Source organism: Salmo salar, chromosome 26 (genome assembly GCF_965601325.2).
Source record: "Salmo salar chromosome 26, fSalSal1, whole genome shotgun sequence".
Taxonomy (NCBI): Eukaryota; Metazoa; Chordata; class Actinopteri; order Salmoniformes; family Salmonidae; genus Salmo; species Salmo salar.
In genome coordinates this window covers 50,367,501-50,384,991 of record NC_138316.1, presented here as the reverse complement: position 1 = coordinate 50,384,991, position 17,491 = coordinate 50,367,501, and the positions used below count along the sequence as shown (strand labels likewise).

Sequence of the window (17,491 nt, the reverse complement as noted above, 5' to 3'; positions counted from 1 at the left end):
CTCCAACCACCCACATCCCAGTCCCCCATCCCAGTCCAACCCCCCCATCCCAGTTCAACCCCCCATCCCAGTCCCCCCATCCCAGTCCCCCCATCCCTGTCCAACCCCCTATCCCAGTCCAACCCCTATCCCAGTCCAACCCCCATCCCAGTCCAACCCCCATCCCAGTCCAACCCCTATCCCAGTCCAACCCCCATCCCAGTCCAACCCCCATCCCAGTCCAACCCTTATCCCAGTCCCCCCGTCCCAGTCCAACCCCCCATCCCAGTCCACCATGCCAGTCCAACCACCCACATCCCAGTCCCCCATCCCAGTCCAACCCCCCCATCCCAGTCCAACCCCCTCATCCCAGTCCAACCCAACATCCCAGCCCCCCCATCCCAGTCCAACCCCCCACATCCCAGTCCTCCATCCCAGTCCAACCCCACATCCCAGTCCAACCCCCCATCCCAGTCCAACCCCCCCATCCCAACCCCCTATCCCATCCCAGTCCCACCCCCCATCCCATCCCAACCCCCCATCCCAGTCCCCATATCCCAGTCCCAATCCCCCATCCCAGTCTCAACCCCCCATCCCAGTCCCAACCCCCCATCCCCGTCCTTTCATCCCAGTTCCAACCCCCCATCCCAGTCCCCATATCCCAGTCCCAACCCCACATCCCAGTCTCAGTCCCCATATCCCAGTCCCAACCCCCCTATCCCATCCCAGTCCAACCCCCCCATCCCAGTCCCAACCCCCCTATCCCATCCCAGTCCAACCCCCCATCCCAGTCCAACCCCCATCCCAGTCCCAACCCCCCTATCCCATCCCAGTCCAACCCCCCATCCCAGTCCAACCCCCATCCCAGTCCCAACCCCCCTATCCCATCCCAGTCCAACCCCCCATCCCAGTCCAACCCCCCATCCCAGTCCAACCCCCATCCCAGTCCCAACCCCCCTATCCCATCCCAGTCCAACCCCCCCATCCCAGTCCCAACCCCCCTATCCCATCCCAGTCCAACCCCCCATCCCAGTCCAACCCCCATCCCAGTCCAACCCCCATCCCAGTCCAACCCCCATCCCAGTCTCAACCCTCCATCCCAGTCCCAACCCCCCATCCCCGTCCTTTCATCCCAGTCCCAACCCCCCTATCCCATCCCAGTCCAACCCCCCATCCCAGTCCAACCCCCCATCCCAGTCCAACCCCCCATCCCAGTCCAACCCCCCATCCCAGTCCCATCTCTATCCATGGTGCTTCTATGTGGAATGCTGAGTCTGCTGGACTTCAGACCTCCAGGGGGTCAGCGGGGACTCATCCTACTGTACACACACACACTGTTCTCACACACACACACACACACACACACTGTTCTCACACACACACACACACACACTGTTCTCACACACACACACACACACACACACACACACACACACACACACACACACACACACTGTTCACACACACACTGTTCACACACACACACACACACACACACACACACACACACTGTTCACACACACACTGTTCACACAGACATATGAGATGATAATATTGTTGTGTTTTAATTGGTCAACAGACAGGTGGTAGCATGGCACAGACCCTACTGTGTGGACCTGGAAGAAAGCACTTTCTCCCACCTGCGTTCCTTCCTGGAGCGCTACTGTGACGGCATCAACAGCGAGGTGCCACCCCTCCCCTTCCCCTCCTCCAGGTAGGTACTGGTACTGCAGGCACCAGAGGGAACTGTAAAGACTGGAATGAACAGCGAGGTGCCACCCCTCCCCTTCCCCTCCTCCAGGTAGGTACTGGTACTGCAGGCACCAGAGGGAACTGTAAAGACTGGAATGAACAGCGAGGTGCCACCCCTCCCCTTCCCCTCCTCCAGGTAGGTACTGGTACTGCAGGCACCAGAGGGAACTGTAAAGACTGGAATGAACAGCGAGGTGCCACCCCTCCCCTTCCCCTCCTCCAGGTAGGTACTGGTACTGCAGGCACCAGAGGGAACTGTAAAGACTGGAATGAACAGCGAGGTGCCACCCCTCCCCTTCCCCTCCTCCAGGTAGGTACTGGTACTGCAGGCACCAGAGGGAACTGTAAAGACTGGAATGAACAGCGAGGTGCCACCCCTCCCCTTCCCCTCCTCCAGGTAGGTACTGGTACTGCAGGCACCAGAGGGAACTGTAAAGACTGGAATGAACAGCGAGGTGCCACCCCTCCCCTTCCCCTCCTCCAGGTAGGTACTGGTACTGCAGGCACCAGAGGGAACTGTAAAGACTGGAATGAACAGCGAGGTGCCACCCCTCCCCTTCCCCTCCTCCAGGTAGGTACTGGTACTGCAGGCACCAGAGGGAACTGTAAAGACTGGAATGAACAGCGAGGTGCCACCCCTCCCCTTCCCCTCCTCCAGGTAGGTACTGGTACTGCAGGCACCAGAGGGAACTGTAAAGACTGGAATGATATCATTGGGACCGTGTCCAGCTCATGGAAACCATGTGTTTAATGGTGTTCCATTCATTCCATTGAGACGGTGCTGAAGATGACAGCAGCCTCCACCATGCTGACTATTCATTTGAGGCATTAACAGTCCAGTAAAACCACGCTAACACAATAGGGGGGATACCTAGTCAGTTGTACAACTGAATGCCTTCAACTCAAATGTGTCTTCCTCATTTAACCCAACCCCTCTGAATCAGAGAGGTGTGGGGGGGGGGGGGGGGGCTGCCATAATCGCCATCCACGTCTTCGGCACCCCGGGGAACAGCGGGTTAACTGCCTTGTTCAGGGGAAAGAACGACAGATTTTTACCTTGTCAGCTCAGAGATTTGATCCAGCAACCGTTCGGTTACTGACCCAACGCTCTAACCACTAGGCTACCTGCTGGTTACTGGCCCAACACTCTAACCACTAGGCTACCTGCTGGTTACTGGCCCAACACTCTAACCACTAGGCTACCTGCTGGTTACTGGCCCAATGCTCTAACCACTAGGCTACCTGCTGGTTACTAGCCCAACACTCTAACTACTAGGCTACCTGCTGGTTACTGGTCCGACACTCTAACCACTAGGCTACCTGCTGGTTACTGACCCAACGCTCTAACCACTAGGCTACCTGCTGGTTACTGTCCCAACGCTCTAACCACTAGGCTACCTGCTGGCCCAACACTCTAACCACTAGGCTACCTGCTGGTTACTGGCCCAACACTCTAACCACTAGGCTACCTGCTGGTTACTGGCCCAACGCTCTAACCACTAGGCTACCTGCTGGTTACTAGCCCAACACTCTAACCACTAGGCTACCTGCTGGTTACTAGCCCAACGCTCTAACCACTAGGCTACCTGCTGGTTACTGTCCCAACGCTCTAACCACTAGGTTACCTGCTGGCCCAACACTCTAACCACTAGGCTACCTGCTGGTTACTGGCCCAACACTCTAACCACTAGGTTACCTGCTGGTTACTGGCCCAACGCTCTAACCACTAGGCTACCTGCTGGTTACTGGCCCAACGCTCTAACCACTAGGTTACCTGCTGGTTACTGGCCCAGCGCTCTAACCACTAGGCTACCTACTGGTTACTGGCCCAACGCTCTAACCACTAGACTACCTGCTGGTTACTGGCCCAACACTCTAACCACTAGGTTACCTGCTGGTTACTGGCCCAACGCTCTAACCACTAGGCTACCTGCTGGTTACTGGCCCAACGCTCTAACCACTAGACTACCTGCTGGTTACTGGCCCAACGCTCTAACCACTAGGCTACCTACTGGTTACTGGCCCAACGCTCTAACCACTAGGCTACCTACTGGTTACTGGCCCAACGCTCTAACCACTAGACTACCTACTGGTTACTGTCCCAACGCTCTAACCACTAGGTTACCTGCTGGCCCAACACTCTAACCACTAGGCTACCTGCTGGTTACTGGCCCAACGCTCTAACCACTAGGCTACCTGCTGGTTACTGGCCCAACACTCTAACCACTAGGCTACCTGCTGGTTACCCACCCAACACTCTAACCACTAGGCTACCTACTGGTTACTGGCCCAACACTCTAACCACTAGGCTACCTGCTGGTTACTGGCCCAACGCTCTAACCACTAGGCTACCTGCTTGTTACTGTCCCAACGCTCTAACCACTAGGCTACCTACTGGTTACTGGCCCAACACTCTAACCACTAGGCTACCTGCTGGTTACTGGCCCAACGCTCTAACCACTAGGCTACCTGCTGGTTACTGGCCCAACGTTCTAACCACTAGGCTACCTGCTGGTTACTGGCCCAACACTCTAACCACTAGGCTACCTGCTGGTTACTGGCCCAACGCTCTAACCACTAGGCTACCTGCTGGTTACTGGCCCAACGCTCTAACCACTAGGCTACCTGCTGGTTACTGGTCCGACACTCTAACCACTAGGCTACCTGCTGGTTACTGGCCCAACACTCTAACCACTAGACTACCTGCTGGTTACTAGTCCAACACTCTAACCACTAGGCTACCTGCTGGTTACTGGCCCAGCACTCTAACCACTAGACTACCTGCTGGTTACTAGTCCAACACTCTAACCACTAGACTACCTGCTGGTTACTGTCCCAACACTCTAACCACTAGGCTAACTGCTGGTTACTGGCCCAACGCTCTAACCACTAGGCTACCTGCTGGTTACTGGTCCGACACTCTAACCTCTAGGCTACCTGCTGGTTACTGTCCCAACGCTCTAACCACTAGGCTACCTGCTGGTTACTGTCCCAACGCTCTAACCACTAGGCTACCTGCTGGTTACTGGCCCAACGCTCTAACCACTAGACTACCTGCTGGTTACTGACCCAACACTCTATCCACTAGGCTACCTGCTGGTTACTGTCCCAACGCTCTATCCACTAGGCTACCTGCTGGTTACTGTCCCAACACTCTAACCACTAGGCTACCTGCTGGTTACTAGTCCAACACTCTAACCACTAGGCTACCTGCTGGTTACTGTCCCAACACTCTAACCACTAGGCTACCTGCTGGTTACTAGTCCAACACTCTAACCACTAGGCTACCTGCTGGTTACTGTCCCAACACTCTAACCACTAGGCTACCTGCTGGTTACTGGCCCAACGCTCTAACCACTAGGCTACCTGCTGGTTAATGTCCCAACACTCTAACCACTAGACTACCTGCTGGTTACTGACCCAACGCTCTAACCACTAGGCTACCTGCTGGTTACTGGTCCAACACTCTAACCACTAGGCTACCTGCTGGTTACTGACCCAACACTCTAACCACTAGGCTACCTGCTGGTTACTGACCCAACGCTCTAACCACTAGGCTACCTGCTGGTTACTGGCCCAACGCTCTAACCACTAGGCTACCTGCTGGTTACTGGTCCGACACTCTAACCACTAGGCTACCTGCTGGTTACTGGCACAACGCTCTAACCACTAGGCTACCTGCTGGTTACTGACCCAACACTCTAACCACTAGGCTACCTGCTGGTTACTGGCCCAACGCTCTAACCACTAGGCTACCTGCTGGTTACTGGCCCAACGCTCTAACCACTAGGCTACCTGGTGCCCCCAGGTGAATATTTATCTGAGGCGTTAACAGTCCCATAAAACCATGCTAATACTATATACATTCTGTAGCATTTTACTGATGCTACAATCATTGAGATCAATGAAAACCGTTGCATTGCCTTTCTGCTGGGCTTCGTTTTCTGTCTTATCAATACGATATCATAACACTCTGATGTACTACTTCATTACAGGGAGCATCACAACTTCCTGAAACTCTGCCTTCGACTGCTGTCCAATCACCTGGCTTTGGCTCTGGCTGGGGGAGTGGCCACCAGTATCCTAGGGCGACAGGCCCGCCCCCTCCGGAACCTTCTCTTCAGACTGATGGATTCCTCTGTTCCCGATGAGATCCAAGAGGTGAACACTGGCTCACACTGTAACCACTAGATTAGCTGTTCATTGAAGGGTGTCTGTATACAGCCCAAATGTTAACAATATAGATTTAACTATATTCCCTCAAAACACAATATCTCTACATGCCTTACATGACAACATTACCTTTCAGACTAGAGATGGCAATATGGACTCTGGATATGTGAAGCAACAAGGCACAATCTGTTGACTGACTGGTCTGAACTTGACAACTTGCCAGGTCCCTGACCCGTTGGGGTTTGTCCCTGAGACAAACCCAGTGTCGCTGTGTTTTGGTTGTCAGGCTGGGAGTGAGATCGATAGTCAAGCTGTTACCTCCTCTCATTGTGTGTTTTGGTTGTCAGGCTGGGAGTGAGATCGATAGTCAAGCTGTTACCTCCTCTCATTGTGTGTTTTGGTTGTCAGGCTGGGAGTGAGATCGATAGTCAAGCTGTTACCTCCTCTCATTGTGTGTTTTGGTTGTCAGGCTGGGAGTGAGATCGATAGTCAAGCTGTTACCTCCTCTCATTGTGTGTTTTGGTTGTCAGGCTGGGAGTGAGATCGATAGTCTAGCTGTTACCTCCTCTCATTGTGTGTTTTGGTTGTCAGGCTGGGAGTGAGATCGATAGTCAAGCTGTTACCTCCTCTCATTGTGTGTTTTGGTTGTCAGGCTGGGAGTGAGATCGATAGTCTAGCTGTTACCTCCTCTCATTGTGTGTTTAGGTTGTCAGGCTGGGAGTGAGATCGATAGTCAAGCTGTTACCTCCTCTCATTGTGTGTTTTGGTTGTCAGGCTGGGAGTGAGATCGATAGTCAAGCTGTTACCTCCTCTCATTGTGTGTTTTGGTTGTCAGGCTGGGAGTGAGATCGATAGTCAAGCTGTCTGTTAGGGCCTGTGGTACATCTCTGTGTAACCAGGCTGTGTTTGAGACGCTGTCATCTCTGTGTTGTCAGGCTCTAACACTGTTTCTCTGTGTTGTGTTGTCAGGCTCTAACACTGTGTCTCTGTGTTGTCAGGCTCTAACACTGTGTCTCTGTGTTGTCAGGCTCTAACACTGTGTCTCTGTGTTGTCAGGCTCTAACACTGCGTCTCTGGGTTGTCAGGCTCTAACACTGTCTCTGTGTTGTCAGGCTCTAACACTGTGTCTCTGTGTTGTCAGGCTCTAACACTGTGTCTCTGTGTTGTCAGGCTCTAACACTGCGTCTCTGTGTTGTCAGGCTCTAACACTGTCTCTGTGTTGTCAGGCTCTAACACTGTGTCTCTGTGTTGTCAGGCTCTAACACTGCGTCTCTGTGTTGTCAGGCTCTAACACTGCGTCTCTGTGTTGTGTTGTCAGGCTCTAACACTGTGTCTCTGTGTTGTGTTGTCAGGCTCTAACACTGTGTCTCTGTGTTGTGTTGTCAGGCTCTAACACTGTGTCTCTGTGTTGTGTTGTCAGGCTCTAACACTGTGTCTCTGTGTTGTGTTGTCAGGCTCTAACACTGTGTCTCTGTGTTGTGTTGTCAGGCTCTAACACTGTGTCTCTGTGTTGTTGTCAGGCTCTAACACTGTGTCTCTGTGTTGTGTTGTCAGGCTCTAACACTGTCTCTGTGTTTTCTCTAGGCTGTGATTGAGACTCTGTCTGTGGGGGCCACTATGCTGTTACCTCCTCTGAGAGAGAGGATGGAGCTTCTCCACTCCCTGCTGCCCCAGGGACCTGACAGATGGGAGAGTCTGTCTAAAGGACAGGTATAGTACATAGATGTATTACACGTTGGTCTGTACAATGCCATATACCTGTGACTATATCAATAAGGCCCAAGTTCTATTTAATCAATAAGGCGCTAATTCTATTGAATCAATAAGGCCCTGGTTCTATTTAATCAATAAGGCCCTAGTTCTATTGAATCAATACGGCCCTAGTTCTATTTAATCAATAAGGCCCTAATTCTATTGAATCAATAAGGCCCTGGTTCTATTTAATCAATACGGCCCTAGTTCTATTGAATCAACGAGGCCCTAGTTCTATTGAATCAACGAGGCCCTAGTTCTATTGAATCAACGAGGCCCTAGTTCTATTTCATCAACGAGGCCCTAGTTCTATTTCATCAACGAGGCCCTAGTTCTATTTCATCAACGAGGCCCTAGTTCTATTGAATCAATGAGGCCCTAGTTCTATTGAATCAACGAGGCCCTAGTTCTATTGAATCAATGAGGCCCTAGTTCTATTGAATCAACGAGGCCCTAGTTCTATTGAATCAACGAGGCCCTAGTTCTATTGAATCAATAAGGCCCTAGTTCTATTTCATCAATGAGGCCCTAGTTCTATTGAATCAACGAGGCCCTAGTTCTATTGAATCAACGAGGCCCTAGTTCTATTGAATCAACGAGGCCCTAGTTCTATTGAATCAACGAGGCCCTAGTTCTATTGAATCAACGAGGCCCTAGTTCTATTGAATCAACGAGGCCCTAGTTCTATTGAATCAACGAGGCCCTAGTTCTATTGAATCAACGAGGCCCTAGTTCTATTGAATCAACGAGGCCCTAGTTCTATTGAATCAACGAGGCCCTAGTTCTATTGAATCAACGAGGCCCTAGTTCTATTGAATCAACGAGGCCCTAGTTCTATTGAATCAATAAGGCCAGAGGAGGTGTGGTATATGGCCAATGTACCACGGCTATGGGCTGTTCTTATCCATGACGCAACACGGAGTGCCTGGATACAGCCCTTAGCCGTGGTATATTGACCATATACCACAAACCCCCAAGGTGCCTTATTGCTATTTTAGACAACAAATGGGTCTAATCCTGAATGCTGATTGGTTAAAACTGCATTCCAGCCGGTGTCTATTCCACAAGTTACCACTGGATAAATATATGATGTTAAAATGCCTATTTACTCTGTTCCATCTGACTGCGCAATCCACTGTCTCATCAGCCCAGCCAGGCAATTTATAAACTTGATCTCCACTATAAAAAGCATCTAGACATTATCTCACATTTCTATTAGACTAACATTTAGTTTTCAACAGCGGAGATTTGTATAAACCTTGCTGTCTGTCTCTCTGACATTTGCAACATAGTTTCAATATTGAAATTCGATTTCCAGCTGTCCCATAGTAATGAACGTGTCGGGGTCGGGACGAGACAGACAGACAGGAAGGCAGCTTTTCTCAGCCTGTCAAAATCATGAATCAGCATCATCTTTATGGACATATACAAAGAAATGTCAAAATAAAACAGGTCAAACAAAACGAAGTGCAGGTTGGGAAACGCTGCTCCAAACGTTCCTAAGTCAAAATGCTGCCATAGATAGATAGATAGATAGATAGATAGCTGACCTCTGTGTACCTCTCATCCTGTCCCTGCCTTGACCTCTGACCCCTGTCCTCTGACCCTGCATTTCCAGAGGATGCAACTGGACATCATTCTGACTTCACTCCAGGACCACACCCACGTAGCATCCCTCCTGGGGTTCAGCTGTCCCCCCGAGGCCCCCGAGGCCCTGGCCTCCTCCTGCGGCCTGGACCCCTCCTACGGAGCCCCCAGTACCAACCCTGACACACACCTGGCTGAGATCCTAATGAAGACCCTGCTCAGGAACCTGGGCTTCTACACGGTGAGGAGAGAGGCAGCGTAGTTGTTCCAGATCATTCCATTTTACAGTGGCTTGCCAAAGTATTCACCCCCTTGGCATTTTTCCTATTTTGTTGCCTTACAATCTGGAATTAAAATTTATTTTTTGGGGTGTTTGTATCATTTGATTTACACAACATGCCTACCACTTTGAAAATGCAAAATATTTTTTATTGTGAAACAAACAAGAAATAAGACAAAAAAACTAAAAACTTGAGCGTGCATAACTATTCACCCCACCAAAGTCAATACGTAGAGCCACCTTTTGCAGCAAGTACAGCTGCAAGTCTCTTGGGGTATGTCTCCATAAGCTTGGCACATCTAGCCACTGGGATGTTTGCCCATTCTTGAAGGCAATACTGCTCCAGCTCCTTCAACTTGGATGGGTTCCACTGGTGTACAGCAATCTTTAAGTCATACCACAGATTCTCAATTGGATTGAGTTCTGGGCTTTGACTAGGCCATTCCAAGACATTTAAATGTTTCCCCTCAAATCACTCAAGTGTTGCTTCAGCAGTATGCTTAGGGTCATTGTCCTGCTGGAAGGTGAACCTTCATCCCAGTCTCAAATCTCTGGAAGACTGAAACACGTAACTCAAGAAAATCCCTGTATTTAGCGCCGTCCATCATTCTTTCAATTCTGATCAGTTTCCCACTTCCTGCCGATAAAAAACATCCCCACAGCATGATGCTGCCACCACCATGCTTCACTGTGGGGATGGTGTTCTCGGGGTGATGAGAGGTGTTGGGTTTGCGCCAGACATAGCGTTTTCCTTGATGGCCAAAAAGCTACATTTTTGTCTCATCTGACCAGAGTACCTTCTTCCATATTTTTGGGGAGTCTCCCAAATGCCTTTTGGCGAACACCAAAAGTATTTGCTTATTTTTTTCTTTAAGCAATGGCTTTTTTTTGGCCACTCTTCCATAAAGCCCAGCTCTGTGGAGTGTACGGCTTAAAGTGTTCCTATGGACAGATACTCCAATCTCCGCTGTGGAGCTTCGCAGCTCCTTCAGGGTTATCTTTGGTCTCTTTGTTGCCTCTCTGATTAATGCCCTCCTTGCCTGGTCTGTGAGTTTTGGTGGGCGGCCCTCTCTTGGCAGGTTTGTTGTGGTGCCTATTCTTTCCATTTTTTTAATAATGGATTTAATGGTGCTCCGTGGGATGTTCAAAATGTCTGATATTTTTTTATGACCCAACCCTGATCTGTACTTCTCCACAACTTTGTCCCTTGACCTGTTTGGAGTGCTCCTTGGTCTTCATGGTGCCGCTTGATTGGTGGTGCCCCTTGCTTAGTGGTGTTGCAGACTCTGGGGCCTTTCAGAACAGAGATCATGTGACAGATCATGTGACACTTAGATTGCACACAGGTGGACTTTATTTAACTAATTATGTGACTTCTGAAGGTAATTGGTTTCACCAGATCTTATTTAGGGGCTTCATAGCAAAGGGAGGTGAATTCATATGCACGCACCACTTTTCCATAATTAAAAAGAAATACATTTTGAAAGTAATTTTTTGCATTTCTCTTCACCATTTTGGACTATTTTGTGTATGTCCATTATACGAAATCCAAATAAAAATCAATTTAAATTACAAGTTGTAATGCAACAAAATAGGAAAAAAGCCAAGGGGGGATGAATACTTTTGCAAGGTACTGTAGCTCATAGAGAGTACAGAGGTACTTTATTAGCCCAGCTCTTCACAGACTACACCTCTCTACTAGTTTTGTGGGTATCTCTATTAGTTCTGCCGATCTGTCAATCATCCAGTATTTCCTGTACCATTATTTAGGCAGGGGGAGGCCCTACGTTATGTTGCTTCAGGATTAAAGGTAGAGAATGGATGGAGAGACAACCCTGCACCATTTTTCTTGGGAGTCTTCCAGTCTGTGATTAGACCTGAAATAGGGTACAGCGGTAATAAAATAATTAAACCATTGAACACTGAGTAGACTGTTTACTATAATATAGATACCTAGATGAAAAACTGTCTACTGGCCTAAAGCTGTTGTCTCGTCACAGAGCTCTGGGCAAGTACAGAATGGTCTTACAAACCATGCTTAAATACCTCCTGTTGCTTTCTGTTTTACCTTTTCATACTGCATAATGAGACCATCACCATCACCCTCTCCTCTCCCTCTCCTCTCCTCTCCTCTCCTCTCCTCTCCTCTCCTCTCCTCTCCTCTCCTCTCCTCTCCTCTCCTCTCCTCTCCTCTCCTCTCCTCTCCCTCTCCCTCTCCCTCTCCCTCTCCCTCTCCCTCTCTTCTCCTTCTCCTCAGTAACAGTGGGTAACTCATCCTGGCTGATCCGTGTTGTTATTATTACAGCAGATTGTTCTTCCTGGCTGCAGCCAAGGTCCAAATGGCACCCTATTCCCTATATAGTGCACTACTTTAGACCAGAGCCCTATATAGGGAATAGGGTGGTATTTGGGACCCTAACATTCATCACTGCCTCCTCTCCTAAGATGGTGTTTTTATGGATCATGAACCATGTGTCCACCGCCTCTCTTCTCCCCCTGCAGAGACATGCTGGGCAGAGCTAATTCATCTAGCTTCTGATGTGGCTGTTACCCTGCTAGTCTATCTCCTGGGTGGTAGATATAGCTGTTACCCTGCTAGTTTATCTCCTGGGTGGTAGATATAGCTGTTACCCTGCTAGTTTATCTCCTGGGTGGTAGATGTGGCTGTTACCCTGCTAGTTTATCTCCTGGGTGGTAGATGTAGCTGTTACCCTGCTAGTTTATCTCCTGGTTGGTAGATATAGCTGTTACCCTGCTAGTCTATCTCCTGGGTGGTAGATCTGTTACCCTGCTAGTCTATCTCCTGGGTGGTAGATGTAGCTGTTACCCTGCTAGTCTATCTCCTGGGTGGTAGATCTGTTACCCTGCTAGTTTATCTCCTGGGTGGTAGATGTAGCTGTTACCCTGCTAGTCTATCTCCTGGGTGGTAGATCTGTTACCCTGCTAGTCTATCTCCTGGGTGGTAGATGTAGCTGTTACCCTGCTAGTTTATCTCCTGGGTGGTAGATCTGTTACCCTGCTAGTTTATCTCCTGGGTGGTAGATGTGGCTGTTACCCTGCTAGTTTATCTCCTGGGTGGTAGATGTAGCTGTTACCCTGCTAGTCTATCTCCTGGGTGGTAGATCTGTTACCCTGCTAGTTTATCTCCTGGGTGGTAGATCTGTTACCCTGCTAGTTTATCTCCTGGGTGGTAGATCTGTTACCCTGCTAGTTTATCTCCTGGGTGGTAGATGTGGCTGTTACCCTGCTAGTTTATCTCCTGGGTGGTAGATGTAGCTGTTACCCTGCTAGTCTATCTCCTGGGTGGTAGATCTGTTACCCTGCTAGTTTATCTCCTGGGTGGTAGATGTAGCTGTTACCCTGCTAGTCTATCTCCTGGGTGTTATTAAGTAGCAGATCATCACTAGTCTGTTTTCTGTGCTCTCTCCCTTGTTGCCTGGATATTCGTGTGTGTGTGTGTGTGTGTGTGTGTGTGTGTGTGTGTGTGTGTGTGTGTGTGTGTGTGTGTGTGTGTGTGTGTGTGTGTGTGTGTGTGTGTGTGTGTGTGTGCAGGACCAAGCGTTTGGGGAACTAGAGAAGAACAGTGACAAGCTGCTCCAGGGAACATCTTCGTCAGACAGCAGTCAGCCGGCCCATCTCCACGAGCTGCTCTGCTCCCTACAGAAACAACTGCTGGCATACTGCCACATCAACTGTGTTACAGAGGTACGCAGGGACACACACACACTGGGCATATATACACACACACACTGGGCATATATACACACACACACTGGGCATATATACACACACACACTGGCATATACACACACACACACTGGGCATGCATACACACACACACACTGGCATATACACACACACACTGGGCATGCATACACACACACACTGGCATATACACACACACACTGGGCATGCATACACACACACACCACACACACACTGGCATATACACACACACACTGGGCATGCATACACATACACTGGGCATGCATACACACACACTGGCATATACACACACACACTGGCATATACACACACACACTGGGCATGCATACACACACACTGGGCATGCATACACACACACTGGGCATGCATACACACACACTGGGCATGCATACACACACACTGGGCATACATACACACACACACTGGGCATGCATACACACACACTGGGCATGCATACACACACACTGGGCATGCATACACACACACTGGGCATACATACACACACACTGGGCATGCATACACACACACTGGGCATGCATACACACACTGGGCATGTATAGTTGAGAGAGCACACACCCATTTCCTCAGATATTTTATACTGTGACCGTCACAATTCCATTCACAGAGCGAGCTGAATCTTAACACAGCAGACCTTTATGCAACAGATTTGAGTTATTAATGAATGAATGATGGTTACCTGTTTATGATGGTCTCTATCATATGTTTGTGTTTACAACCCTAGTATTAATAATAGTTAGTTAGTAACATTGTTCTGGTCTATAATATCTCTACACCTCTAGTAGTAGTAATAGTTAGTAACATTGTCCTGGTCTATAATATCTCTACAACTCTAGCAGTAGTAATAGTTAGTAACATTGTCCTGGTCTATAATATCTCTACAACTCTAGCAGTAGTAATAGTTAGTAACATTGTCCTGGTCTATAATATCTCTACAACTCTAGCAGTAGTAATAGTTAGTAACATTGTCCTGGTCTATAATATCTCTACAACTCTAGCAGTAGTAATAGTTAGTAACATTGTCCTGGTCTATAATATCTCTACAACTCTAGCAGTAGTAATAGTTAGTAACATTGTCCTGGTCTATAATATCTCTACACCTCTAGCAGTAGTAATAGTTAGTAACATTGTCCTGGTCTATAATATCTCTACAACTCTAGCAGTAGTAATAGTTAGTAACATTGTCCTGGTGTTTAATATCTCCAGAACTCTAGCAGTGTGGCTCTGCTCCATAAGCACCTCCAGCTGTTGCTGCCCCACGCTACAGACATCTTCTCCCGCTCGGCCACCCTGCTCCAGGAGAGCTCCTGGAACGGCAGCATCAGAGAGAAACTACGAGGTTATTATGTCTACTACTGTATCACTGTCTGTCTGTCTGTCTGTCTGTCTGTCTGTCTGTCTGTCTGTCTGTCTGTCTGTCTGTCTGTCTGTCTGTCTGTCTGTCTGTCTGTCTGTCTGTCTGTCTGTCTGTCTGTCTGTCTGTCTGTCTGTCTGTCTGTGTCTCTCTCTCTCTGTCTGTCTGTGTCTCTCTCTCTCTGTCTGTCTGTCTGTGTCTCTCTCTCTCTGTCTGTCTGTCTGTCTGTCTGTGTCTCTTCTGTCTGTCTGTCTGTCTGTCTGTCTGTCTGTGTCTCTCTCTCTCTGTCTGTCTGTCTGTGTCTCTCTCTCTCTGTCTGTCTGTCTGTCTGTGTCTCTCTCTCTGTCTGTCTGTCTGTGTCTCTCTCTCTCTGTCTGTCTGTGTCTCTCTCTCTCTCTCTCTCTCTCTCTCTCTCTCTCTCTCTCTCCCCTTCTCTCTCTCTCTTTCTCTCCCTCTTTTGCTCTCTCCCTCTTTCGCTCAATCGTGATTATTTTTTAATAATCGGACCGAAACCGAACTGACCTCAAAAGTACTAATCGCTCAGCACTAATGTCATCCCAGCAGGGATCCAATTTTACCCCTTCTAATATCAACCCAGCAGGGATCCAATTTCACCCCTTCTAATATCAACCCAGCAGGGATCCAATTTTACCCCTTCTAATATCAACCCAGCAGGGATCCAATTTCACCCCTTCTAATATCAACCCAGCAGGGAACCAATTTCACCCCTTCTAATATCAACCCAGCGGGGATCCAATTTCACCCCTTCTCCTCTCTTTCTGCCTCTTTTATATTCTTCCCTCTTTCTATCTATCTCTCACTCTCAAACACACAGGCATTGTTGAATCAGAGATGTTTTCATTTCACTGCCATGAAGAAATGCCTCACTCTGTCTGTCTCTGTTGTAGATGTGATGTACATGTCAGTTCCTGGTTTATTATCTCTCTGTCTGTCTCTGTTCTGGATGTGATGTACATGTCAGTTCCTGGTTTATTATCTCTCTGTCTGTCTCTGTTCTGGATGTGATGTACATGTCAGTTCCTGGTTTATTATCTCTCTCTCTGTCTCTGTTGTAGATGTGATCTACGTGTCAGCAGCAGGCAGTATGCTGTGTCAGATCGTCAACAGTCTACTACTACTACCAGTGTCTGTAGCCAGACCTCTGCTGAGCTACCTGCTAGACCTGCTTCCTCCTCTAGACTGTCTCAACAGACTGCTGCCTGCTGCCACACCGCTGGAGGACCAGGAGCTGCAGTGGCCTCTACATGGTGAGGAGATAGAGATAGAGCTGTAGTGACCTCTACATGGTGAGGAGATAGAGATAGAGCTGTAGTGACCTCTACATGGTGAGGAGATAGAGATAGAGCTGTAGTGACCTCTACATGGTGAGGAGATAGAGATAGAGCTGTAGTGACCTCTACATGGTGAGGAGATAGAGCTGTAGTGATCTCTACATGGTGAGGAGATAGAGATAGAGCTGTAGTGACCTCTACATGGTGAGGAGATAGAGCTGTAGTGACCTCTACATGGTGAGGAGATAGAGATAGAGCTGTAGTGACCTCTACATGGTGAGGAGATAGAGATAGAGCTGTAGTGACCTCTACATGGTGAGGAGATAGAGATAGAGCTGTAGTGACCTCTACATGGTGAGGAGATAGAGATAGAGCTGTAGTGACCTCTACATGGTGAGGAGATAGAGATAGAGCTGTAGTGACCTCTACATGGTGAGGAGATAGAGATAGAGCTGTAGTGACCTCTACATGGTGAGGAGATAGAGATAGAGCTGTAGTGACCTCTACATGGTGAGGAGATAGAGATAGAGCTGTAGTGACCTCTACATGGTGAGGAGATAGAGATAGAGCTGTAGTGACCTCTACATGGTGAGGAGATAGAGTAGAGCTGTAGTGACCTCTACATGGTGAGGAGATAGAGATAGAGCTGTAGTGACCTCTACATGGTGAGGAGATAGAGCTGTAGTGACCTCTACATGGTGAGGAGATAGAGATAGAGCTGTAGTGACCTCTACATGGTGAGGGATAGAGATAGAGCTGTAGTGACCTCTACATGGTGAGGAGATAGAGCTGTAGTGACCTCTACATGGTGAGGGATAGAGATAGAGCTGTAGTGACCTCTACATGGTGAGGAGATAGAGATAGAGCTGTAGTGACCTCTACATGGTGAGGAGATAGAGATAGAGCTGTAGTGACCTCTACATGGTGAGGAGATAGAGATAGAGCTGTAGTGATCTCTACATGGTGAGGGATAGAGATAGAGCTGTAGTGACCTCTACATGGTGAGGAGATAGAGATAGAGCTGTAGTGACCTCTACATGGTGAGGAGATAGAGATAGAGCTGTAGTGACCTCTACATGGTGAGGAGATAGAGATAGAGCTGTAGTGACCTCTACATGGTGAGGAGATAGAGATAGAGCTGTAGTGACCTCTACATGGTGAGGGATAGAGATAGAGCTGTAGTGACCTCTACATGGTGAGGAGATAGAGTAGAGCTGTAGTGACCTCTACATGGTGAGGAGATAGAGATAGAGCTGTAGTGACCTCTACATGGTGAGGAGATAGAGCTGTAGTGACCTCTACATGGTGAGGAGATAGAGATAGAGCTGTAGTGGCCTCTACATGGTGAGGAGATAGAGCTGTAGTGACCTCTACATGGTGAGGAGATAGAGCTGTAGTGACCTCTACATGGTGAGGAGATAGAGCTGTAGTGACCTCTACATGGTGAGGAGATAGAGATAGAGCTGTAGTGGTCTCTACATGGTGAGGAGATAGAGCTGTAGTGACCTCTACATGGTGAGGAGATAGAGATAGAGCTGTAGTGACCTCTACATGGTGAGGAGATAGAGCTGTAGTGAC

General features: G+C 48.8%; 1 protein-coding gene across 16 annotated transcripts in view; it reads left to right on the top strand.

Moving 5' to 3' along the window:
- LOC106595038 (putative E3 ubiquitin-protein ligase HERC1) overlaps nt 1–17,491 on the top strand; it is a 242,358-nt gene that overhangs the window by 38,417 nt on the left and 186,450 nt on the right. For 15 of the 16 annotated variants that reach the window (XM_082969826.1, XM_082969834.1, XM_082969831.1 and 12 more), the window contains exons 12-18: nt 1,559–1,693; nt 5,727–5,892; nt 7,489–7,614; nt 9,275–9,484; nt 13,076–13,228; nt 14,474–14,606; nt 15,698–15,889. In XM_082969826.1, coding sequence (XP_082825952.1) covers nt 1,559–1,693; nt 5,727–5,892; nt 7,489–7,614; nt 9,275–9,484; nt 13,076–13,228; nt 14,474–14,606; nt 15,698–15,889 — 1,115 coding nt within the window. Of the gene's footprint in view, nt 1–1,558; nt 1,694–2,296; nt 2,390–5,726; nt 5,893–7,488; nt 7,615–9,274; nt 9,485–13,075; nt 13,229–14,473; nt 14,607–15,697; nt 15,890–17,491 lie in introns of those variants that run through there. The other variant, XM_082969838.1, reaches the window with a different exon arrangement.